This window comes from Podarcis liolepis, assembly GCF_965112155.1.
Source record: "Podarcis liolepis genome assembly, chromosome: 6".
NCBI classification, from domain to species: domain Eukaryota; kingdom Metazoa; phylum Chordata; class Lepidosauria; order Squamata; family Lacertidae; genus Podarcis; species Podarcis liolepis.
In genome coordinates this window covers 55,959,864-55,985,395 of record NC_139559.1, presented here as the reverse complement: position 1 = coordinate 55,985,395, position 25,532 = coordinate 55,959,864, and the positions used below count along the sequence as shown (strand labels likewise).

Below are 25,532 nucleotides of genomic sequence, written 5' to 3'. Positions count from 1 at the left end.
GGGGAGTGAGTGCAATTGAAAGGAGGCTTGCTTGCGAAATATGGCTTCAGCTTGCTTACTTGGCAAAGCGCGCTCTTAAAATAATAGTGTTCATGGTATTGAGGATCGTTGCCACTCACCCTTCAGCAGTGCTCTTGGGTTCATAGCTTAAGACTGCAATCCTATACGCACTTGTCTTTATGAAAGCCTCACTAAACTCAAGGGGACTTACTTCTGAGTAGTCATGGGAAGAACTGGGCTGTAAAGCACTTTTTAAAAAGCCTAACATCTTCAATAGCTTATGCAATATTTTATAAAGGTCGGTTAGGTCTGTCCTCATGACTAAATCCACATTCTTTGCTTTTAGACGGACAATATCCAGGGCAAGAGTTCTTGTCGGCTAAAAATAATGCTGAAACTTTGGGGTTTTATTGCTTGTTTGAAAATGAGTGTTCCTGTTCTTCTGGCCTTACATCCCTGGAACCGTAAAACTCATTTCTGAAACCACGCTGAGTTCATAACGTTTCTTTTGCGCGAATAATGCAAAGCAATGACAAATTTGACTATATTTTGTGTCTCTCCGTGTGTTTTGTTTTTGAACCCATTAGCCAACTCCTGTCGCTTGTTAAAAGGCCTGTCACTATATATACCACCAGCTTCGAATATTAATAGTTTAGCTTTTTGGATAACCAAAGCTAAAACCTTTAAAACTCATTAAGCTGGTACAACTGCATGCTTAACCGACCAGAACTCACTCACTCTTTTTTAAAAAAATCAGATTCTTTATCAAATGGCAAATCCAGGGTTAGCGTTTGGCTTCTGGTTTGCTTTTAAATGGCCACAGTTTGATTTCACAAGAAAAAGAGACCATTCAGTAAAGGATATGATTGGGTTAAATTCTGGCTTGCAGTAAAGGTCGCTGTTTTTATTAGCGGTGGAACTCGCTGTTTTTTAATCTGACCCTTCTGAAACCTCGGTTCAGTGCAGAATAAGCTCGTGCAGTTCAGATAAGATACTCATTTCAGCAGAGAACAAAACTGTCCGGAGCCACTTCTAAAACTCTTTTTTTTAAAAAAAATGGGGGAGGGGGCAAACTTACCAATTTCTCAAGCCTAATATTAAAGTTTCGCAGACAGGGAAACGACACCGAGCTGGCTATGTTGCGCTCTTGGAAGTAGCAACCCAAAATCTTGAATTAAAACACTTCCCCATTCCCCCATGTTTATGATAATCACATCCTTCAATGTGTCCTTTCGTTCACAGGGCCACACACCCCGTCCTGCGACATGTCCGATTTTTTTTAAAAAAAGAAGTTATTTACTGAACACGGTGAAAATAAAAACAGATATGCTCCAAACTTCGCAACACATTGAGGCTTTTAATCAGAAAGCAGTATCAGAAGTGAGAGCATTTTAAATATGTGATAAAACTCTTATAGATTTTGTAGTTTATTCCTATGCAAAATAAATGTTTTTAACACCCTTCCTTTTTTCTACCGGAAAGCTTAAAAACCAGAACTAAAACAGTCCATTTTAAATCACTCCCCCCCTCTCATTTTTGCTTTTAAAATACGTTTTAAATCCTTCAGCTTTTATTCAATATAATGACGTTTAAGATGATTCACTGACTTTCTAAAAGCAGGCTTTGACCTCGGTTTTCAAATCTTAACCCATAACAAGACATTCTTGTTCTGGCTTCATTATGTGAGAACAAATGGAACTATCTGGAGTAAATGGTGTTCAACCAAACAAGACTCGTTCTTGGAGCACTCCCCAAAAGGCAGTAAACACAAGTTAATCTTATGAATTAATCTCCATATTGCAAGGTCAGTTTTCGAAACTGGTGTGTTTGTGGTCATAATATCATTTTGTGAAAAGCAAGTTGGTAAAACCTTATTCATGTGAAATTCAGCGAGGGAAAAACTGATCTTTATAAACAAATCTATAAAAAGCAAATACTTTTTTCCTGATGAATTTCTGAACCTTCGACATTAAAACAAACACCCAGACACGTTTTGCTTCTCTCCCTCCCCTGCCCCAGCAGAGACACACTCTGTTAACCCATTAAACCTCAATCCTGAACACGTTTACTCTGAAGTACATCCCAATGATTTCAACATCACTTTCTTCAAATCAAGGCTGCAATCCAGGATTTGGCCCCATTGAACTCAGTGGGACTTCCTTCTGAATACACACATATAGGACTGAACTGCAAATGGTTTAGGATGGCAGCCACAATCGCAAGAAATACAAAATCAAAAGCTTTTGTTAGTGTCACCATCTAGTTAAGTATCTAGATGTATCTAAACACAACCAAAGTTCTTATTCCCCTCCCTATTTCTCCCCCTTTTGGGCAAAGAAGCCCTTTTCACATCATGTCACACACTCCTTCATGTGTTTTTTTCATATTCTTTTAACCTTTGTTAGGCAAGATGATATTCAGGGGAGGGGAGGAGAAATCACAGTAAACTTTCAAAGATCTTTAAAAGAAGAAGAAAGAGGAAAGTCATCTGCAAACATAAAGAAGGTCCTTATGCAAGTTGTGTTGGCAGGGGAGGGTTTTTTTGTTTTGTTTTTTTAAGGGACGGAATAAACCAAGTAAAAAAAGAATTAAGAGAGACAGAGGCACAGAGCGAGAGAGAGACAGAAAGAGAGAGAAAGCCACCGGCCTTCTGGCTGGTTTTATTCTCTCGCCTTTGAGAAAAGCTGCTGCTACTGGCGTGATATTTCTTCTTCTTCTTCCAGAGAAAGAAAGAAAATCACCCCCACGTCTGCAATGGAAAGAGACCTACAATATTTACTGGTGTGGTTTGGTTAAGATGGAGAGACGGGACAGGGGGAGAAGGGGCGGGAGAGGGTGGGCAGGGAAGGCAGAGGCTCTCCCTCCTTCTGCCGGAGTCCGAGCGAGCCAGGCGCGGCCAGGGGCTTCAGTCCCCGCTGCCTCCTGCGCGGCCCTCGAGCAGCTTGGCGACGGCGCTCCTCCTGTAGAGCTGAGCCAGGTCGTAGGCGGTGTCGCCCTTCCTGTTGCGGTGCCCCACGCGGCTGGCCGTGCGCTCCAGCAGGAAGGCCACGACGGGCAGGTGGCCCTCCTGCGCGGCCAAGTGCAAGGGCAGGTTGCCCTCGGCGTCCTCCACGTTCACGTCCGCATTGAACTCCAGCAAAGTCTGCAGCGTGTCCAGGAAGCCCGCGCGCGCCGCGTCGTGCAAGACGGCGAAGCCGGTGCGGTCCCTCAGGTTCGGGTCGGCGCCCCGCCGAAGCAGCTGCCGAGCGATCTCCGGGTTGCCCAGCTTCATCACCTGACGGGAGAAGGCGGGAAAGACAAGGGGGAGGGAAACAAAAGCACACGACTGAGTTGCGTTCACACGTTACGGGAGCGTGTACCTCAACATAGCACCCTAGGGCGTCCTTACCTCAGAGAGTCGTCGCTTGACCTGGGTCGGAGAACCCAGTCTATCGATTTGTATTTCACTGGGTCCAGGGCTCGTGGGGGGGGGGGCGCACCTAACGATTATTCTCTGCCCTCCCTACACCACCATTTCGGTGGAAGAAGGTGGCGCCAGCTGCTGTCTTTTTCGAGCTCCCCTGACTGCTCCGTCCTCAGGGCTCCGCTGCCTCCCTTCCTAAGGGATGCCATCCCGCCCCAGCCCGCTTTTAACAGCCGGGTGACAAAGGCAGAGGCTCAGGTCTTTTCCCAGGCAGGTGATGGAGAAGTTCCACCTGCCCAGTCACCACTGCCCCTCAGAATTCCTGTGCTGGGAGGGGGAAAAACAAAATTAAAGGAGAAAATTCTACTGAGGCGATGGGGGGATATTCCTTCCTCTTAGGGTTACGAAGGATTCAATACCCCAGAAGAGTCGAGAGGGAGGGTATCTAACGCAGAACAGGGATTAATTGAAGTGGCAGACCTACTTAAAACGCGCGGGTGTGTGTTTCTTGGCAACATGCTGACATGATTTCGACGGAGGATCCTGAGGGCGGAGGGCGAAAACGTTCAGGGAACCTCCGTCTGTTTTCCCCGCCAATTTGATTCCCCTCAGCCCCTGCGCGCTGACCTCAGCCTTGGGGAGCCGGTCCCACTGAAACCCAAGGGGTTTTGTACCCTAGGCGCGTTTCATCGAGTGAAATAACGAGGTCTTGAGATAAACTGTTTCCCATCTTGATACTTCGTCCTCATCATGAGGTGGGGCGGACAAAGCGTCTGTTTAGCAGTTGGTTTATTGTAATTAAAAAAAAAACACCAAACATCCCACCACGGTGGGGAGTCACGTAAGCATTCAATAATCCTACTCTTCCCACCCACCCCCTTGTTAACCTTCAAGTGCGATTTAGTCATATCAGAACAGATGATATCAGAAGTCAAAGGCACATAAGCAGGTTGAGATAATACATTGAACTGCACTGACTTGTTGGTAGAAATGCAAGCTTTGGGGCATTTACTTTAGATGTGTTTGGGGGGGGAGTGCGGGGGGGGGACCATGACACACGGAAATAAGAAAACGGAGTCAGACCCAAAAGGAAACTCTGTCAGACTGAGCCAGGGAAAGGAGAAAACTTCAGTAAAGGTGAAAGTCAGTTCCAATGATGAGATGAGAGGGCTGGAATAGTCCTAGGATTAGAGTTCTTCTGCTCCTGCCTTGGCAGTGAGCTACAACACAACCCTATTAGGTCTATATTTTAGATTAAAAAGTTTGCTTGTTTTTTTAAACAGATGACACATGAATAATTGAGAACAGCAGGTGTACCACACCTGTTGACAGCGCGCCCTCATGGATGTCTTTACTCAGAAGAGTCTTCTACTGAATTCAGTTAGCCTTAATTTCAAGTAAGAGTGCATAAGAAGATCACAATCTTAGTTTCTTTTGGTATCTCTATAATCGCTAGAATGCAAATGAACACACATCCTGGTTTCCTCTAATAACTGGAGAGGGACAAACATATTCCTCAAATTCTTAGGCTTTGTTTGAATGGAAAAGTGTTCAAAGGTTGTTGGCTTTCCTAAAGGTCCTTCCCCTCCTTTTTTTTTTTACTTTTTGTGAAAGCACTCCAACTGCCACTAAAAGGATGGCTCTGATGATTCAGCATCATTCATACTGCTTCCTGCTAAGGCAAAGGTAGTCCGATATTGCCATTTTAAAATAAATAATTTTAAAAATTGCAATATGGAACCTGCATAATATTTTTCAACACAGGAGCAGGTCTGCCTAGTTCAGAGAGACCCTCAGGCATTCTGAATCTTCACAATGACTTGGGGGAAAATTGGAGTCAGTTCTTTTGTAATATCACACATTGAAGGTTATGTTTCGGTCAAGTTCTTTTCTTTTTGGAACAGCCAGTTTTGAAGCATGATGTGTTCCTTATTTGCTTTCAATTCCACCCCCCACCCCCATCTCTGTTCTACCCACTCTTCTTGAAAGGGATAGCTATCTGTCTGTCTGCCTATCTGCTCCATACAATTTTCTACTGCAAGGAATTTTGCCTTCCACTGTTTGCATAAACAAGGGGGAACACTTACAGTAAACAAAACTGGAAAGAGCTGTAAAAATAAGTATGTCCCAACTTTGCTGAGGTGGGTGGGGAAGTGAGAGCTGGACGATACAACAGCAGTAAGTGTGAAATAGCATCTACAATGTGGAATATTGACTAGGCGATACCTGCATGCTTTGCTGTATATCATCTGACTTCTCTCAGGCAGGTCTGGGCTGCAAATAGCCAGGAGGACTGCTAAGTCTTCTGGAAATTAATAGTAATGTTAAGTATGTGCAAAACACTCAGCAAGGTGAGTGGCTTCCCAACACCTCCAACACAACAGGTACTCCCGAAACATTTTAAACTCTCACTCAGCAGGGCCTTATGACACCTTGTGCAATTTGAGGTAAGTAAGGAAAGCAGGATCAGGATGTGGAACAAGTTTCATTTAGTATACCATTTCAGATGTGCAGGTTGCTGATGTAGTATTGTTTTGACAAGGGAAGGGGACAGATACGAAAGAAAAGGCCTAGGAGCTTGGCCAAATCTAAAAGAGAGAGAGGCCTGCTTTAAAACATGCATATTCAAAATGCAGAAGGTGAGGAAGGAGAAAAGGTCAGAGAAAATAATAGCAAAATGCTGTCTGGATGAGAGGACCAAAGTCAAAGTGTGTTTTCACTTTCTTTGGTATAATATAGAGTAAGCAATATTGGGGACTGTGTTGACTATCAACTTTCTCAGATTCTATCATCCACCCACTAGTTTTCTCTGGATTATACATACTGAAAATAAGCAGTCAGCCTCTTCTATGTTTAGCTTTTATTCTAGAGGAGTGTGTGCGTTTGTGTGTGTGCACATTTGGTAGCGTGCGTCAAATCCTTGTTTACGATGAAGGAGCAATAAAAAGTGGGTGTTGGAAAAGATACACGGGCAGCCAAGAGAGTTCCCTGATCCATCTCTGCCTAGAAAATACACCCCTGTAATTTTTTTAAAAAATGGCCAAATGTGCCATTCAATTGTTGTGATCTGCTCCTGCAACAACACGTTGGTTCTGCACTTAGAAGAGAAATTGGAGATCCATTTTAGAGGCAGAAACCTACACACACACACACACCCTGCTTTACTCAACAACCTCCCGGCCCTGTGGGCCTTGAAGCTTTCCTATTTGTAGGTCGGTAGAAGAAAAAGAGCCTAGAAGACCTCTGGGCATTGTCATCGCTCTCAGAAAAGGAAATAATTTAAGGATTATTGAAAGGAATTGTAAAGTGGGGGGGAAGATAGCTCACAGGCAGGGTTATTATTATTTTTTAACTCCCTTACAAAAGGGGGCTTCTGTTTCTCTCTCTCTCTCTTTTTAGCACCCACCAACATATGAGACATGTGGATCACCTTTTTGTAGTTTAAAGCACAAATCCCTTTTCTTTGAGAAACCTAATCAGTAGTCCCAACTGCACTCTTGATCCTCTGCCTGGCACAAAAAAACACACCAAAAAAACCCCCAGTCGCAGGCTTTCACCTACGTTTCCACATCTCTTGCGTGACTGTCCCCCCCCCCCACTTTTATTTCCCTCGTGCATTGTAACACTTTCAGCACCGTTATGCGATGTTCTTAAAAGAAAACATCTTTCAGCGGGTCCAGGATTTTAGGAACTGGAAGGGCTCCAGCTGCCGTCTCTAAATCTAAACAGTGGAAATGGGTGTATACAAGGATGGTACCTACGGCAAGGAAATCTTCGCCGCGTAGCGATCCACCAAAACACTTTTAAAAATAATAATCCAGGGCACTGTCTTTCCAGAGATTCAGATCGCCCAACTATTTTAATGTACATCTTAGCTATGCAGTGCAGATAGTAAACTTGGGGGGGGGGGGGAGAGATCACCGCGGGGAAAGAGAGAAAGAGAGCAGGAGAGTGAAGCCCCAAACTGACCTCGCTCCCATCAGAAAGAGAGCACCCCCGCTTTTAGAAAGCTAAACATATAATCGGGATTTCAAAGAATAGAAAGGAGGTGTTTACCGACCTGCAGTGAAAGACGACCTAGCCCGGATGGTTTCGTTCCCTCCCCCTCCCCCCTCCGCCACTTGCTTCCCTGCCCCAGAAAAAGGGTTGTTTTTCTTTTTTAAAAAAAATCGAATTAACGTGTGGACGAGTTAGTCTACAGATATTTTTTTAAAAGCATTACTGACCAGTTTTACTTAAAGTACGTCACTTTAGGGAGTTGGAACCGCTAAAGTTATAAAATATGGCAACCAACTCGCTTTTTAAAAAATGCTGGGTGTTTTTTTTTTCCTCCCCTCTTAAAAACGGTTCGCGTCCCCGTCAAACCAGTTCACCTAGTGGCGAAAGATTGCCTCTGTCCGTCTGGATACCAACCTGCAGCGCAGTCCTCCCAAATCCATTTTGTGCATTGACGTTTACATTTTTTTCCAACAAATTTTTAAGTTGCGCTAGGTCCCCTCTGGCAGCTGCGGACGCCAACTCATTCGCAAAAGGTTCGGCCATTCCTTGCGGACGATCGGCAGCGAGCAGATGACTTGCGCTTGCAATTTTTATTGTTATTATTATTATTACTATCGCTCTTTTTAGCCGGGCATGGCATCGGAAACTGACAGAAGGAGTGGGGATGTTAATCTTCTGGAGTAGACCTTGTAGTAAATACTCGTAAAGAAGCTCCTTGCCAAAAGCCCGCCCCTTGGGTTCACACGTGACGCACACTGCTGCAGCTCCGCTTGAAAAGCAGATCTCTGCACCTCTAACACGCACAACGCTCCCCCCCTCCTGGAGGACCTTGGCCAGTGGGAAATAAATTGATATGTACCCTTGCAGCCAGTGTAGTACGCGGCCAGAGAAACACGGCCGCGCTAAGCCAAACGTGCGAGGAGAAGCAGAGAAGGTGAAGAACAAGGTGGAGGCGGGGAGGGAAGGAGGGAAGCGGAGATGGGGGGAAAAGGAAAGGACTCACCGCTCTTTCCAGCGGGGACGCCCGAGATCCGACGCGCGCTCCTTTCCACCGAAGAACCTCCCCTCGTAGTCTCGCGGGGGTCGCACAAACCAGCCCCCAGGACCTTCCTTTTCTCCAAGCAGCGGCAGCGAAGGAGTTAACCGCAGCCGGAGCTGCCAGATCGGCTGCCCTCCCTCCCTGCCCCGAGGTTGCTGGAAGCGCAGGAGTCCCCCCTGCTCCACGCCACCCGATCAAGGGCGACGGGGGCTCCGGGGACCCGGCAGCGGCGGCGGCATGCTTCGGGCGGAGCTCGGCGGTCACCAGCGATCTCCAGCCTGTGCACAGGCGCGCGCGGGAGAGGAGTCGCCGCCGTTTCTCTGGAGCGTCCGCGCCTCTCTCCTGGCGTCGCTTTGCTGCTGGTTTCCCCGCCTTCATTCAACCGCGGGCAGCAGCGATGGAGAGAGAGGTGCCGGGGGGGGGGCGGGTCAGGAGCTGCCGCCGCTTCTTTGACAGGAGCCTTTGCCTCGCATCGCTCTGGAAAAGGCTGCGGAGAGGCAAAGGCAGCTTTCTGCAAAAAGCGCCTGCCGGGGTCGCCACTCTTCGCCCGGCTCTTTGCAAGCAAGCAGCCCCCTCTGCAGGAGCCCTTCGCCGGTCGCAGCCCAGAGAAGCCGGCTCTTCCTCCTCCTCCTGCTGCTGCTGCTTCCCTGCTTCTCGGTCTCCTTCTTCTTTCTTCTTCTTCTTCCTCCCTCTCTTTCTCTTTCTCTCTCTCTCTCTCTCTCTCTCTCTCTCTCTCTCTTTCCTCACCCCCCCCCCCGCATCAGCTTTTTTTGAAAAGGAAAAACATTTGAGCGCTCTTTGACTTGAAACACCCGCCCACATTCTAACGGCAGAGATTTAAGGAGGCGCCAGCGAGTTGCCGGCAAAAGCAGGAAGGCCTTGCGCGGGAGGGCGAGTCCCGCCGAGGGCGCCTCCCACTCGCCTCTTTCCCCCGATGCTGTTGGCGGGCAGCAGCAGGCCTCCCTGTCCCGCGTCGCCGGACGAATGGACGGGGCCCTGCCTGCTCTCGCGGAGGGCCTGGGGCGCACTTGAAAGGAAATCGCGCGCGCCCCCAAGCACAAGCTGGCGCGCGCGTGCCCCTTTTCTTGCTGCTTTGCCATTGCTGCATCTACCTTTCGTACCGATCCCAAACCCCGCTCCCGCCCAAGCCCCTGTCATCTCCAGGGCTCCCTATAGGGTTTTGACGTCACTGGAGAGCACTTCTCTAGCCCTAGATACAAGCCAAGCCGCCAAAACGAGGCAAGCACGCTTCTTTTTTTTTAATCTCTCTATGTCTTAAGCTTGCAATGATTTTTTGCCTGATCAGCGCAGAGACGGGTAAAGGAGGCGGGCCAAAAGTTAAGGCTACGTGTAGTGAGTGTGCCCTCCGCGCCACAATCTTATTTTTCCTCCCCTCGCCGCGAAGCAAAATAGCTAATCTCTTCCTCGAAGATTCCTTTCCTTTTCCACAGCCCACCCCTTGCCACCCGGGAATAGTGACATCAGACCGGTAGAAAGGTAGCTAAAGGAGGCGATATGCAGGTTTTCTTTCGCTGGGTCTCCGTTACTAAGGAGACGGCCCAGACAAGGTCACGTTGAAGGGTCAATGTCAGATTGCTCCGACTGTAGCAAACGAAAAAACGTTCACTTCTCTCTCTCTCTCTCTCCCACCCCACCCCGTTGCCCTCCCGCCAGGCTTGTGTCTACTGCTGCACCTTGGAGAAAATGGAAAGCGGGTTTGTCAGCATTGCTGCTTATTTCCAATGCAGGAATGAGAAAGAGAGGCGCCCTGGTGTACAAGACAGAAGGCAGTAGGGCAAAAAGGGTTTAGATGCCCGTCATATAGGTGGATTGAAATGTATTCTAAACATTATGAGGCGTGGGAGCTGCACCAAACCTTAAGTGAGTTGCGGAATTAAGAAGTGAATTCAACATGTCCTTTTAAAATAAGTAAGAAACAGAATCCAGGAATGAACTCCACACAGGTTGTCCTCTCTGAAAGGTAGGTTGACTCAAAAGTGCTAAATAAGTCCAAATCAGGGACTCCCAACCGTTTTTGGGCCTGGGTTACATTTGGAAACCTATAATGTAAGCGCCACAAAATACCCAGAAATACATATCACAGCTATAAGCAACACCAATGCACCCGAAAACAAATAAAGCACAGACAAAAATAAGGAGACAGCACAACTGAAACAGGCAAAACCAAGCACTATTTAAAAAATAACCCTCAAACAAACCAGCTCCCCACCAAAGGAAAGAAAAAGCAGGCAACACCCACAAAGAAAGCAGGTAAAACATGCCCACATGGGGCCTAGAGCTAGAGGCCTTCTAGGGAAAGGAAGGAGAGGATGGCTACACGCCTGCATTTTGCTTTCCAGACAGCCAACCAATGGTGAAAAAAGAAAAAGAAAACGCAAGAAAATAGCAGTGTCCTTGTAAGCCACCAGTCTCAAGAACCCTGTAGTGCCCACAGGAACCACATTTGGGACCCAAGGCCTAAAGCACATCTAGTTTGTGTCAGTAGGAATCAACCCAGTAGTTAATATATAAGGCTGGGCAGTAATTGTTACACTCAATATATTTTCAGAGACATTTTATTTATTGTTATTTAACATGCTCCAAAGCTGAACCTCAGCACCAAAACAGAGTTGGAGAGTTCTGGACAAACTTTTTTTTTTGCTGCAAATAAAACTGCCAACATTCCAAATTTTGTTGTCTCTATTAAGACATTAATTGCTATACCCTAGTCTTTGTATTGGTAGATGGGTAGGGTGGGTGAATCAAAGGCCTGAGAGGTGAGTCAAGATTCTTAACACTCCAGTACTTATTATATTCACATAGCAGTAAATATAATTGATTTCAACAGAGTCTACTTGCGTTTCAGTTGCTTTCAAAGGAGTCTACTGGCTTCAGACACCAGGCCCAAACATGACACAAAGGCTGTCAACTTGAAGCCTACTGCGTGGGAATACATTGTAGACAACCACAACAACTGGAGGCAATCAGTCTGGTTGTGTATTCACAGCAGTGACCAGGGGAGGAATGATCGCTGGGAGGAGCACAGAAAGAATAAACACCATGGTCCACCTGCATCAGCACATCTGCCCTAGCTGCAACAAAACATCCTCTCCAGCCACATCAGTCACTGTAACCATAGGAGCCAACTCCGAGGGGCTGAGGTCCCTTTGCTCCTCTCCCAATAAAATATTTTCGGGGGCACCAACATTCAGATGGTGTGTGTACCACCTACTGTAATCAATACTCAGGGTGGGACTTACCTGCCCCCCCCCTGATATTTTATTCCAGTTGGCATCCCTGCTTCCATGCACTCTCAAATTTTGCTCTGAGGGTTGGGGGACCACCTGGAACAGTTCTTGGTGGTGTGTAGGGGGCTACAGGGGGAAAGAGAAGAATGAAGGAAAGTATGGTTGTAAGTGTCAGATTCCACCCCATGATTGGTAATTAAAACAATTGTTCTTCTAATAGCATATTGTGTGGCTTACAATGAGTGACGTCTTATGTCAGGTCAATTGAACTTGACTGTCAGTTGCAATTCCATTATGCTTATTATCCCACTGAAATGGTGTAGGCTGGACATGCAAATGTAGATCAGTTCAGAGTAGCTAAGAGGCCTCCTTAGGATAGAACATGACCCAACCTGATTCCTATTGGTGCAACTGTGCGACCTGCTCCCGATTGTGTTCCTTTTCTACACTTATATTATATCTGACAGAGGAGAACAATGTTGGCTCAGTAATATCAGCCTACGCTGTTGTGCTGATGCAGCGTTGTGGCTCAGCCAGTTCCACCTCCACAATGGCACAAGCAAAAGTGCTAGTGCAATGATAATTGTGTCCTATCCTGCATCTGATATCAGTTGTGCTAAGGTTGGTGTGGCCTTAGGTAGTTATGTCCAATTTATTGTGCTTGGTTGGGTGCTGCAAGAGCCATGGGATTGGGTCGTAAACCTGGAAGCTCAAACCGCCAAACTAGCATTTGTATTTGCCCTTTCAAACTTTAGTTTCAGGTGCATTTTATAGGGTTTGGGTCCAGGTTTTGACTAAATAAGCCAGGGGAAAATACTGTCAATTTGTTGCACAAACTTTTTTAGACCAACATTTTTCCTGTGAAGCAAAATATAATAGTAATAATCAGAATTGAACGTACTGTTAGGGAGCAGTTAAGGAGAGTTGCTGCTGGGAAGGTGTGGGAGTGGGAAGCAGTGGTTTTTGCCTCTTGATTCGCTAGCAAAGTATTTGGGGATAGATGATACCTGAACTAAGCTGTGTGTACAGGAAATGGTTTGTATAGTAAAACTGGTGAGCCACTATCTTCCTGGAATCAGACAGCATTACACCTCTTTCTCAGTGTTGTGGTGTTGTTGGGGAGAGTGCCTGAGGCATGCTATCACATATGGTGTACATCTTGCGCCAGTTTCGCTTCCTCCCCCCCATCTTTACTCTAGTGGGTTAATCTCTTTCAATTCTCATTATAGTGGGGCAGACCTCTGGTAGCACTCTGAGGTCTATTAGTTATTTGTAGTCATGTTTTATAATCAAAACAACATTATCCTTGATTTTAGCAACATTTTTCATATTTAATTTGAAAAAAAGATGCTGAACTACTCCTCTTAACTAGTGATCCAAAAGCTTTTTTCTTTTTTCTTTTCTTTTTTTTTTTTTGTCTTAGCTCCAGTTCAGGTTCAATAAGACGGTTCCAATTACGGTTCAAGTTTGGTTCTCATTAGAATAAAAATACCGTCATTTTGTTTCAACTTTGAATGTAGTTCAACTCCCTGTAGCAATGTGGAATATGCCCACATATAAACTTCATGTACTCTTAAGGCTTATTCACACAGGCAACTATATTACTCAATAACATCACAGCTGAACATGTGAACTGCTTCTATTGAGTCTAAAGTAAAAGCAGATGTTCCATAATAGTCTTTCCACACATGCAAGACATCATTGGGTTTTGCAGTCACTGACTGATACAAATGGGAACTCACTCTTCATTTGGCACTTTACTGTGTGGGAAATAGTACCTGAGAGAAAACAAGGTATGGTGTACTCTGGGGTTTCTGTGCTGACATAAATTAATTTCCTAGTGTGGACTGAGTTACTGCTGCATGGCCAGAGATGGCTGACACTTGGTTGCTGTGCAGATAGCAGGAAGGGTGAATAAGAAGAATGCCATTTAGCTTATAGGAATCAGGTGTGTTGGATGAGCCTCCGCCACCCAATGTGGTCATGGCCTTATAACTGTGCTCTTACATGCTCTTTGATCTCTTTATGATGTTGCTTCCCTGAAAACAATAGCAGAGGTGAGCGTGATGTGTCTGGGCTGCTATTGTGATGGAGAGAAGGACGTATGGCATTGGAAGGCAAAGAAGCGTGGTTCAGAGAAGGAACATTAGTTACATGAAGACTATCACTCCTTATGGTCTGCCCTCCAGCTAGTAGAATTTGGAGATACACACAATCAACCTCTCCCCCGGTCTGGTGGTGCTATTATTGAAAGCCAGGTTGGTCCAAAATAAGTAATTAATCATCCACAGTTTGATCATAGATGAGGGGACCAACCTGGCATGTTTTACTGACACCTGGGTGAATAAACTGGGGAGGTATTCAGTGCAGCACCAGGCCAGTGAGATGGGAGCAGGGAGTTGTCATCCACAAAGATTCCATTGCTCTGTGATTCAGGATTGTTCTTGGTGTTGGGTCTGACAGACAGAGTAGGGATGTTGCTGATGTATCGTCCCTCTGCACAGCCTTGCTGACTGGAGGAGGTTGTCTCAGAAGTGTATTGTAAATTCCTTTAATGCTAGGAGCAGGATAGGAGAGTCTGCTTATGACCTTCATTGCACAATTGTCCTTCAAGGTGTGCTGGCAGGCATGGTGAAAAGCTGTTGGTTCCAAAGATACTCTGAGATAAAGCGCCACAGGGAGGTGATTGCTCTTGATGCAGTCTCCCACCTGAAAGGTTTCAACCTGGTTTATCAGTGCAGAGGAGCCTAACATGTAGTTGATCATGCTACTTCCTCTCCTGGAGATGAACGTGAACTCCCCAAGCTGGTCACCTGGTAATGAACCATTCAGGATCACTCTGTCGAAACGTACACACAACTTGGCAAGGCAAACTCCGGCATCATTGATATGGGCGTCTTTGGAATGTTGTATGCCAGAGAGAAGCTCAGGCAGGTGATCCTCAGTGTCGGAGCCCAGCTCTCTTGCAAGCTCAAAATTGTCTTTACCCACTCTTGCATTGAAATTGGCTGCAATTAGCAGATCGATGTTGTGGAATTTGGTCTCCAGTTTTTCCAAAAGTGATGTTAGTTCCAATAGCCCATTGATGTCTGCTGGTTGGGGCAAGGGGGTATATATACATTGATTATAATTGAACCAAGTTTGAAGATCTTAATAAGAATGCCTGGGTAATGTTGTCACATGGTTGGAGGGAAATGATTTCAAGATTAGGCTGCTGGGTGCAAAGAAGGGTTAGTCCTGCTTTATATTGGCCCACGATGTTGGATTTATGGGCTGGGAAGGAGTACAAATTGAATCCCTCCAAATTTATTCCATAGTGAGCCCAGGTTTCTTGTAATAAGATGTCAAAAGACTTGATAAAACAAATGACTTCAGGGTCATTTACCTTTTTCCTCCAACCTGCTATGTTCCAGGAGAGGATCTGAATCACCTGGGCCCCAGAGTCACTTGATTGTCAGTCAACTTCAGTTAACTGGTCCAGGCAATTATCTGTGTCAAAATAAGCATTACCGTTGCCCTTGCCTCTTTGACTGTCCCTCAAAGTCAACTCCCTAGCCTCATGATTGCAGAACCTGGCTCCCACCCAATCAGTGTTATTTGCCGAGGAAGGCTGACATGGACTCTGTGCCTTTCTTGGCTTAGAGAAGTTAGCTGAAGCTTTGTGGTTAGGGAATGGTAAATGCTTCATTATGGAGCCATTGGCCTTAAGGAGATGGTGGTGTGTCCTCTTCTCAATAAGACCTCCCTGGACCCAGAAATGTTGAACAGCTATTGCTCAGTCACCAAAACCCACTTTGGGGGCAAGTTGCTTGAGGGGGAAGGTGATCCAATTGTCAGCATGCTTGGAGGACGTGGATTAAGCTAGGATAGGGCACCGAAATTCCCTTGGCGAACTTTGTCAGAAGACGGAAGTGCAAACTTATTTCTTCCCTCTGACCTCTAAGTGGATTTTGATATTGTTGATCATCAAGTGGCTCCAGAGTTTGGGAACTGGGAGGCACTGTTATAATTATTCATCCAAGTCAATTTTCAGAAAGCAGCAATGAAGGCCCATTGCTTGCTGCCTTCAAAGCTAGCTTGTGGTGTTTCCCAGGGTTCAGTCTTGTCCTCCATACTCTTTAACGTCTATACGAACCCACTAACAGATATCATATGGGAATTTTGAGTAAGCTGCCACCTGTATGCTAATGACATCCAGCTCTATCTCTCCATACCATCTGAATGAGGAGAGGCAGTACAGGTGCTTAACTATTGCCTAGAGGCGGTAATAGGCTGAATGTGGACCAATACACTGTAAATTGAAACAGAATCTAGACAAGTCAAAGGCACTATGCATTGCCGGTTCTAAAGTCTGGGAGACAGCCAGTTCTGGATGAGGTTGCACTCCGTGGAAGAAACAGGTGCAAAGCTTGTGAGGGGTGTACTTATTGTCACCTGAGGCCTACATGGCTAGCAGTGCCTATTTCCAGTTCTGGCTGGTTCACTGTCTATGGCTCTTCCTGGGTAGAGATAGCTTGGCCACAGTAATCCATGTTCTGATAACTTACAGATTGCACCATTACCATCACTTTATGTGGGGCTGCCCTTGAAGATAGTTTGGAAGCTGCAGCAAGAGCAGAATGCAGCAGCAAAGCTGTTGGTGAATGTCTCTGCCTGGATACATATTATGCTGGTCTTGAAAGCTTTGCACCAGTTGCCAATTTGCTACTAAATCCAATTCAGGGTATTAACTTTGGCATATAAATCCCTAATGACTTGGGCCCCAAATATCTGAAATAATGCTTCCCCTCACGCCAACCTGATCAGGTATTAAGAACAGCAGGGGCTACTGTGTTGGTATTGCCACCCCCATCTGTGGTTTGAGGAGCAGAGGTGCTCAAGAGATCCTTCTCTCTGGTAGCCCCCGGGTTGTAGAATGACCTCTCCTCTGAGTGGCATCTTACACCTTCACTGTATGCTTTTCAATGATTGGTGAAGATGCACCTCTTTACCCAATTTTTGGGCTGCATGGATGTCTTCTCATCTCCTGCCTTGTTGTGCACTACTATCTGATGCTGCAGTTTGCTTTTGTTATCTTGTCACTTTATAGTTTTATTTTATGATTTAATGTGTTGCATTTATTTTAAATGTGGCATTTTTGTAACCTGCCCTGGGACTATTTGGTGAAGGGTGGGCTGTAAGTAATAACACGTAATGTTTATGTTTATGTATATGTATATGTTCATGGATGTATATGTGCACATATATGTATATGCACACTGTATCAAATACCAGCATTAAAACTACAAGAAGTAATTTTCTTCTTGCTGTGCAATCCTAAACATTATTTCTTAGCTTTCTGACATTCCACTGTGAACTTACCTCCTAGTAAAAGTCTATAGTCTTACTGACGGACCAATCCTTTGCATGTTTACTTGGAAATAAGCCAGTCAGTTCATTGGGACTTACCTCTGAAGAAATGTGCACAGCTCAAGCTGTTAACACATAAATGTTTATTCAGTGACATGACTTCACCTTTTGACCACCGCAACCACTACTAAACATTTATTGAGCACCTTGATCTGGTAGGCAATTCCTAGCAGCTAGGGATTGTACTAAAACACACATATAATATGAGCCTTACACAGAAGACATACAGTAGTCGTGGGGAACATGTGGTCATAGAATCATACAAATGCAGAGTTGGAAGGGACCTAGAGGATCCATACAGGGATTGCGCCCATGACCTTGGCTTTATCAGTATCATGCTCTAACCAACGGAGCCATCTAGATGTAGATAGGGACAAGGGTGGCACTGTGCACTAAACCACTGAGCCTCTTGGGCTTGCTGATTGGAAGGTTAGTGGTTTGAATCCACGCAACGGGGTGAGCTCCTGTTGCTTGGTCCCAGCTTCTGCCAACCTAACAGTTCAAAAGCATACCAGCGTGGTTTCCGTGCACTCCGGCTTCCGTCACGGTGTTCCGTTGTGCCAGAAGTGGTTTAGTCATACTGGCCACATGACCCAGAAAGCTGTCTGCAGACAAAGGCTGGCTCCCTTGGCCTGAAAAGTGAGATGGTCGCTGCAACCCCATAGTTGCCTTTGACTGGACTTAACCATTCAGGAGTCCTTTACCTTTACATCTTTAGTGGAACTCCAACTCCCAGTAGCCCCAGGCAGCATGGCCAATGGTCAGGGATGATGGGAGATGTAGTCCAACAACATCTAGAGGGCTGGTGATTCTGTCTCTGGTTTACAGTTTTGTCCTGGGGTTCATCATGACACCATAGGGGTGGGATGAGGCCATTAAGCAGAGTAATGTGGATGTTATGGAAATAATCATTATTAATTTTATTCTTATTCTTCCTCATCTTTACCATAACAACTTCTTGGGAGAGATGGTTGCAGGACATGGCTAGGCTTGGGTACTATGAACCTTGAATTATTTTTTCTTTTTGAGTGGGGTATTTACTGTTCCATCTCAGACACCAAAATAACTTTGGTCAGCCCTGGGTGAGAGGTTAGGGACTGGCAGTGAATAATGAGAATTACGATGAAACCACCCTCTTCACACACACTCATTCTGAATGGTAAATAATAATTTATCCTTTGTTTTCTGGAAAATCATTATTTTGAATTGAATGAGAGGGAAAAGAACTCCATTTCTATTTACAATAAAATAAAACTGCATTTGATATACCGTATTTTTTGCCCTATAGGACGCACTTTTCCCCCTCCAAAAATGAAGGGGAAATGTGTGTGCGTCCTATGGGGCGAATGCAGGCTTTCGCTGAAGCCTGGAGAGCGGGAGGGGTCGGTGCGCACCGACCCTTCTTGCTCTCCAGGCTTCAGGAAGCTATCTGCAAGCCTTGCAAGCCCGGCGGGAGTTCCTGCGGGCTCGCAAGGCTTGCGGGCAGCAGCCCGCAGCCCGAAGCGCCCTCCGGAGGGTGCCCTGTGCTTCGCGCAGGTGTCCGCAAGCCTTGCGAGTCTGGCGGGAGTTGCCGCCGGGCTCACAAGGCTTGCGGGCAGCAGCCTGTTCTGGGGGCTGGGGGGTTAAATATATATTTTTTATTCATCCCCCCCCCCAAATGAGGTGCGTCCTATGGGCCAGTGCGCCCTATAGGGCAAAAAATACGGTACCTATTTTGCATTCACCTCATTTCAGTTCATTCTTTGCATTTGGGAACCATTTCAGTCATTCATGTCTTAGAATGGCTATAAGCTTTCTTTCAGTGTTGCCCGTAGGAACTGAAAATGACTAATTCTCAACCTCAGCTGATGTCTGTGGATGATATTGCAACATTGTTGACAATGCAACAATTTTAAAGGCTGACAGGAATGGAATGGCTTTCACCCAACTCTCAAAACTTGCTTCTCAACTTTTTTATTTTTTTTGTTTTAAATAGCCACTTTGTAATAACGTGTGGGTGGACTTGTTTGCAGCTAAGTATATATACCCTGTTTGGCACAAAGATACGGGTTGTGCATATCACGGAATGTGTTTAAAGCCAAACCCTGATGGAGGGCACTACAAATATGTAGAAGACTCTGGGCAAGAGCTGTATCATCTGTCAGTTCTAATAAAAGTTACCAAAAGCCTGTAACAGAAACTTATATCAAGAATTACCATTGTCCTTCAATTATCCTTTTTTTTTTTTTAAAAAAAAAAAAGGATCCTAAAGGAGCTTCTTATTCTCCAACCTATGTTCTGGTCCTTTTTTGTGGAGAAAACAAATTGCTGAGCATATACTGTATACATAACTGGTTTAATCTTGTACCCATTTACTTTGGAGCAAGCCTTATTAAACTCAGTGGAACTTAATTCTGAGTAGCCACGAACAGGATTGCACTGTTAACCTTGAATTGCCTTCTCTGTTTTTAGTTTTCAGCTCTGTCATATGCCTCTGCTGTTCTGCAGGAAGCATATGGATTCTGGATGGGTTTGTATACATCTCTTGATAAAAGCATCAAGAAGTCATTAAAATGCCAAACACAAATCTAAACCTCTTGCAGCATTTTGTCATTCCTGCAACAGTCGGAATCAGCTAGTGTCTGTTTGTTATTTTACCTTGGGGGCTTTTGTGTCACCATAGATTACATAGAAGATTGACCAAGGCAGACAGGATTAATGATACTGTACTAGCCATAGAAGCAGATTTGTTATATGCGTACAGAGTTTCCATCTGCTTCCTAACATAAGTCCCCCCCCCATATTTAAAAACATGGGAGACCCAAAGATTAATAATTTTTCAAGAAGAAAAACTTAGGTTACTGTAGCAGAGTACCTCTTTAGAGCATTTTCACATGTGAGGCTAACAAGCACATGGAATCTCTCCTGCTAGTTCCACCTTGTGTGAATTATGTTGATGCAGGACAGAGAACAGAAGAGAAATGAAAGGTATGCTCCTGTCCAGGGTGGTCCAACACGCAGCCCTGAGGCATTTTTGGTGGCCGTTGGTAACATATGAAAGCCCCCCCCATGCTGCCTTCCCAAAGCTGGGTGAGTGAGGTGCTGGGCTTTGGGAAGGATGCGTGAGGGCTCTGACAGGGTCCCAGAGTCCTTCCACCTACTAGTTCCCAAAGCCCTGTTTGTGCTTTCTCAGCTTTGGGAACTAGGTGGGAGGGCTCTAGGACCCTGCTAGAGCCTTGTGCTTCCTTCCCAAAGCCTGGCACTTTGCTTAGACAGTTTTGGGAAGGCAGTTTGAGGGGAGGGGGCATCAAATTTTGGCCTTGCTCCCCCTTGTGCAACAAGGTAGTGAGCGGCCTGCAGATTCTGTGCCAAACTACTCTTGTGGCCCAGTTGGAAGAAAAGTTGGGTCACACTGCTCTAGCCAATGAAGGTTTAATAGACACATTATTGACAGATTTAAGAACAAGGCTATTTATAGCACAATCTTATACATGTTTACTCTGAAGTAAGCCCCACTGAGTTTAATGGGTGTTTCTCCTAGGTAAAATGAGCATAGGGTTGTCCTTAATTAAGATCACTACAAACTATTTGAGCAACAGGCATATCAAACATACCTATCTTTTTAAGTGAGTTCCACTAAAAGGAAGAGTCTTAGTTCAGTGATAAGAGTATCTGCTTTGCCATGGAGAAAACCCAGGTTCAGTCTCTGGCATTTACCCATATAGGATGGGCAGTTTCACCTGTTTGAAACTCTGGAGAGTGGAGACAGTACTGAACTAAATGAAGCAATGTTTTGGTATAAGGCAACTTCTGGTGTTCCTAAGTGTTCCAGGAGGTAGGTTTTTCTGTTATCAATTCCTATCATCATCATCATCATCTCCTTTTGTCTTCCTCCTCCACAAATAAGTTTTGTTTATCTAAGACAAATTCATAGATCATTATGTCAGCTGAAGGTATGAATCAGTATATTTCTACCACTGACATTTCACCTTTAATTATTTGTAGATCCAAACAGATGATTCAAACATTTCACCACCCCCACAAAGGCTGTGAAAATACTTCTGTGGGGTGTGGCCATAATATTTGTATGCCACTTATTGTGTCATTCAGCCCAATTGCGTGGGGAATAACCATTCGAGCACCACAGGTTCCTGGAGGTAGCTGTGCTGGCATAAAGCAATTCCACACAAGTGGGTGGCAAATAACCCAGTTGTGTGTAGAATTATTTTTCACTGCCTCAACATGGCCCTGAGGGGATTTCTGTATCTTTAATAGCAGCATAGCAGGAAAAGTCACAGCACGTAGGGCTTTTCTAATCACTTTGCCGCAGTGATATGAAAAATTACACCAGGTGAAATGTTCACTTCAATGTGAATCTAAAGTTACAGAAATTTTCTGTAACTGGAAGTTCTAATTACTTGCTTTACCTGGGCAACATATACTGCAGTGGGAGATCCCGTTATCGCTCTCTGTGCCTATACATATATGCCTAAGAGGAAGGCACGCTTGGCAAACCCACACTGTGATCAACTCCTGCCCAGAAACCAATGTCCCCACTGTGGAAGGACGTGTGGGTCCAGAATTGGCCTCCACAGTCACTTACGGACTCATTGTTAAAACCATGTCTATGGAAGACAATCTTACTCGGCTACGAGTGATCGCCAAAGAAGAAGAAGAAAGATGCCCCTATGCTTGGACTTCATGTCTGTGGCACTCTGAAGCAGAGCAGGAAGATAAATTACAGTAGAACATAGGAAAATGCCTTATATTGCATTGGACAATTGGTCCATCTAGCACAATATTGTCTGTGCTGATTGGCAATGGTTCTCCAGGGTTTCAGAGAGGGATCTCTCCCAGCCCTACCTGAGGATTCTGGGGATTGAATGTGGGACATAGCTGTCAACTTTTCCCTTTTCTTGTGAGGAATCCTATTCAGAATAAGGGAATTTCCCTTTAAAAAAGGGAAACGTTGACAGCTATGTGGGACCTTTTGCACGCAAGGCCCTATTGGCGCTGCTGCTACTGGGTGTTGTCCAGTTGGTGTTGCCCTGTGACAGGGCCTTCTCAGTGGTGGTTCTCTGTTTCTGGAATGCCCTCCCTAGTGAGGTGTGGCCTTCATTAACTTTCAGGAGGAATTTGAAAACATTCCTGTTTTCCCTAGCATTTGATGGCTGAAAGTTTCTGTTTCTGGCGGCCTTGAAACTATTGCTGTGAAAGTATGCGACTGTTAAAAGGTTTTTTTTTTTTAAAAAAAATGTTGCTGTTTTATTTTTAATTATATTGTTTTTACACTGATGTTTGCTGCCCTGGACTCCTTTGAGAGGAAAAGCAGGATATAAATTTAATAACTAACTCAAAAAGTATGTACTCCTTTACTGAAACATGACCCTTCCCATGGCACTGCAATCTTACACAGAAGCAAATCCCATTGAGTTCAATAGGATTTGATCCCAGAAAAGTGTGTTTGTGCCCAAGCCTGTCTTACTCACAAGAAAGTGTGTGCATCTGATATCTCATATTTGCTTCTTCCCCCAGGACTCCAAATGTCTAGATAAATTATCAGAAAGAGATACGTTATTTAGATGTCAAGCAAACCAAGCACAAAGATTTTCCTGTTTGCTCTAGTAACTCTTTGCTTAATCCTAGTTATATCTTAACAGTGCATACATGAATATAATAACCATGTAAACAAAACATGGAGACTGTGACTTTGTTATGTTTGACAGGTTCAGCTCGCTAGGCAGGTAAATCCAGGTCTCACTGAAAGCTGTCAGGAAATAGATGTGAAATAATAAGATGCTTTCATCACCATCCAAAAGGTGAGCTGTTGTTTAGCAATGAAATTAAAGGAGCAACAATTGGAAAATGGGTAGTATAATCTGAAATAGTGTATAAACTGGCATACTCATGCATATATGTCCCACTTTTTCAGTGAGGCAAACTAGCAAAATTCACCACTTGGAAAAGCTCTGCTGGATGGCTACTTGCAGATGTACTGATGGCAGAGAAGTAAACTCTGAAGTAGGCATGATGGTGTAGTCTCATCTGTTTCCAGTCAGATTCAGACTGAGTCTTATGCCACTTGTGCTCTAGCCACCAACGCTCCTCTTTCATCACATGCAGGTCACTAGAATACCAAGGCACTCTATGTGCTCTCTACAGCAACACTGAGGGCAATCAGGAGTGACTGTGTCAATGACTCTATGCATCTTAGCATTCAACAGTGGGACAAGAGCCTTGACAGGAGCACCATCCATATCAGGAATATTAGGAAGACTTTGGGCACAATAAATTAATGAAATCCACAATTGTTTAAACTTAAATATATCAAAGAAATCTACTTCCACATTAATTCATTTAGGACTGCAGTGCAAAGCTATGTTAGCACACTTAGATAAAAGTAAGTGTCACAGAATCAACAGGTTTTGATTTTTGTAACTAAATTCCCCCAGAACCACTGTAGTGCAGTGGGCCTATGGCTCCAAGCATCAGTGTGACTTAACTCTGACTAAACCTGCCTATAATTTCTATGTCTGGGTACTGGTATTAGTAGCACAATGCACACCAAGGCACTTTATACATTCCTTTATACATTCCAGGCATGAGATCTGGTATTGAAAATAGGTTGTGGGCTTGGTTCAGATTAAGTACTTCATTGTTCCTCCTTTTTCAGTCACCACTATTAAAGTCTAACTTAAAGCTAGGTTATACTGAGTCACCTTGAGAACTGTCACAGTAGTAGTGTGATAGTGTAGCTATCAAAAAACAAATACTGTAACGACCCAAGGCACACTCCTGAATTGGGGAATATCAGGAATTTAGTAGTCATTTATTTATTTTTAGTGTCTTGCCATAGCAAATCAAAGCAATTTACAATATTTTAAGCAAAACACACACACACACATTAAAAGCAGCAGTTTAGAAAATTGGAAAGACAATTTTATTTTTAAAAAGCTAGATAAAAACAACGCACCTGTGCAAAAAGGCCACAGATAAATAAAAGCTAAAGGCCTGATGAAAAAGGTATGTTTTTGCCTGGTACCTAATGATGCCAGACAGTGCTCCCTCCCCCCTAAAAAAATGTTTAGGGGTACTCTCATTTTCCTAAGTGAAACTTAAGATTCACAAAATGTTTAGGGGCATGCGTGTCCCCAGAAAAAAGCACTGATGCCTGGCAATTGTTGGGGAGAGCATTCCACAAGTGGAGATCCACCACTGAAAAGGCCTGTTCTTATGTTGCAGCCTTCCAGACCTTGTGTGGAAGGGACACATGAAGGGCCTCAGATTCAGCCAGATCAAAACTTAAGATGTTGTATGTTCTTTAACTCTGGTTCTGGCCAGAAAAACAGTGCTGGAAGTAGGAATATATATATATAAATTCTAGATACAGCCACTTTATGAGAATGACTCACTGCAGTTTGTGTTAGTGCTTTACAGTCACTGCAGGTAATCCCGTGGATGTCTCAATATTAATTTAGATCTGACACTCATTCAATAATATGCAATACATGTTGATCCGTCCATAAGATACAGATGGGTGTGGTTATCCACCCCTGTTGGAAGACACCAAGAGATTGGTGTGGCTAGATGTTTGGTAGTGATTGGTACAGCTAAATTCACACGTTCACCTTGAGTTGCCACCTTTTTTCAGGAATGGGCTGTTGCTCCTTTGTAAGCTGCACAACATGCAAAAATTCAACAGGTAAAGTTCCCATCAGCTTGCATTGCCAGGGAAAAGCATGACCCATGGAATTCATGTCCACCATGCAGGCTAGGCACAGAAACTCTGTATCAAAAAGAAGTGCCAATCCTTACAGCTTCTAGTTAAGACGTGGCCTCTGAAGCCACCCTGAGAGCCACAATCTATAAAGCGCTCTCTACACATTTAGCAAAAAGAATAAAACGCCCCCTCGTTCCCCAAAGCTGCAACCTTTCCTACTTGGAAATAATCCCCACTGAATTTTACTTAGAAGTCCTACTAACTTCTGGAGTAACGGTGCTCCTTGGGATCAGGAATGCAGCCTTTACTTACTTCCTAGAAAATCGCATATAGGCTTGAGTTGTTGGGAGTTTCTCTTGCATTTCCGGATATAGAGTCTTCGTCGTTCTCTCTGCTGGAGAAGGCCTACACTACAGTAACCCCGTGGCACAGGACACAGAGCACGTGAATTTACGACAGCGCCTCTGAAAGCGCACCACAAAACCCTCCTCTCCTGCGCCTGCAGTTCCACCAGCAGCAGCTCTTTGCCGAGCCCACCTTTGCAGCTCCTCCGCCGCCCCCTTCCCTTCTGCAAGGAAGCAGGAGGAAGAGGCAGCGGAGGGAGAAACCCGCCCGCGCCAGCCTTTCCTTTCTTTCCCTGCACCATTTTAGGCCAGCTCCTCGGGGCGCCCCCGGTGCAATCTGCCCTGCTGCTCCTTGCAATGCTCATTCTGCCGCTCCTTACACAACCCGTTC

General features: G+C 45.0%; 1 protein-coding gene across 3 annotated transcripts; it reads right to left on the bottom strand.

Annotated features, from left to right (window-relative positions):
* Nucleotides 1-1,337: 1,337 nt before the first annotated feature.
* Nucleotides 1,338-25,481, bottom strand: CDKN2C (cyclin dependent kinase inhibitor 2C). Of its 3 annotated transcripts, XM_083509744.1 has the most exons (4): nt 25,110-25,481; nt 22,567-22,624; nt 8,406-11,815; nt 1,338-3,274 (listed from the first exon to the last, which is right to left on the bottom strand). In XM_083509744.1, exons 3-4 carry the CDS (start codon nt 8,817-8,819, stop codon nt 2,906-2,908), a joined length of 783 nt encoding a protein of 260 aa, XP_083365870.1. In that variant the 5' UTR covers nt 8,820-11,815; nt 22,567-22,624; nt 25,110-25,481; the 3' UTR covers nt 1,338-2,905. The 3 variants fall into 3 exon arrangements, with proteins under 3 accessions (XP_083365870.1, XP_083365871.1, XP_083365872.1); XM_083509745.1 differs by lacking the exon at nt 22,567-22,624; XM_083509746.1 differs by lacking the exons at nt 8,406-11,815; nt 22,567-22,624; nt 25,110-25,481 and adding an exon at nt 7,817-8,128.
* Between the last annotated feature and the right edge of the window lie 51 nt (nt 25,482-25,532).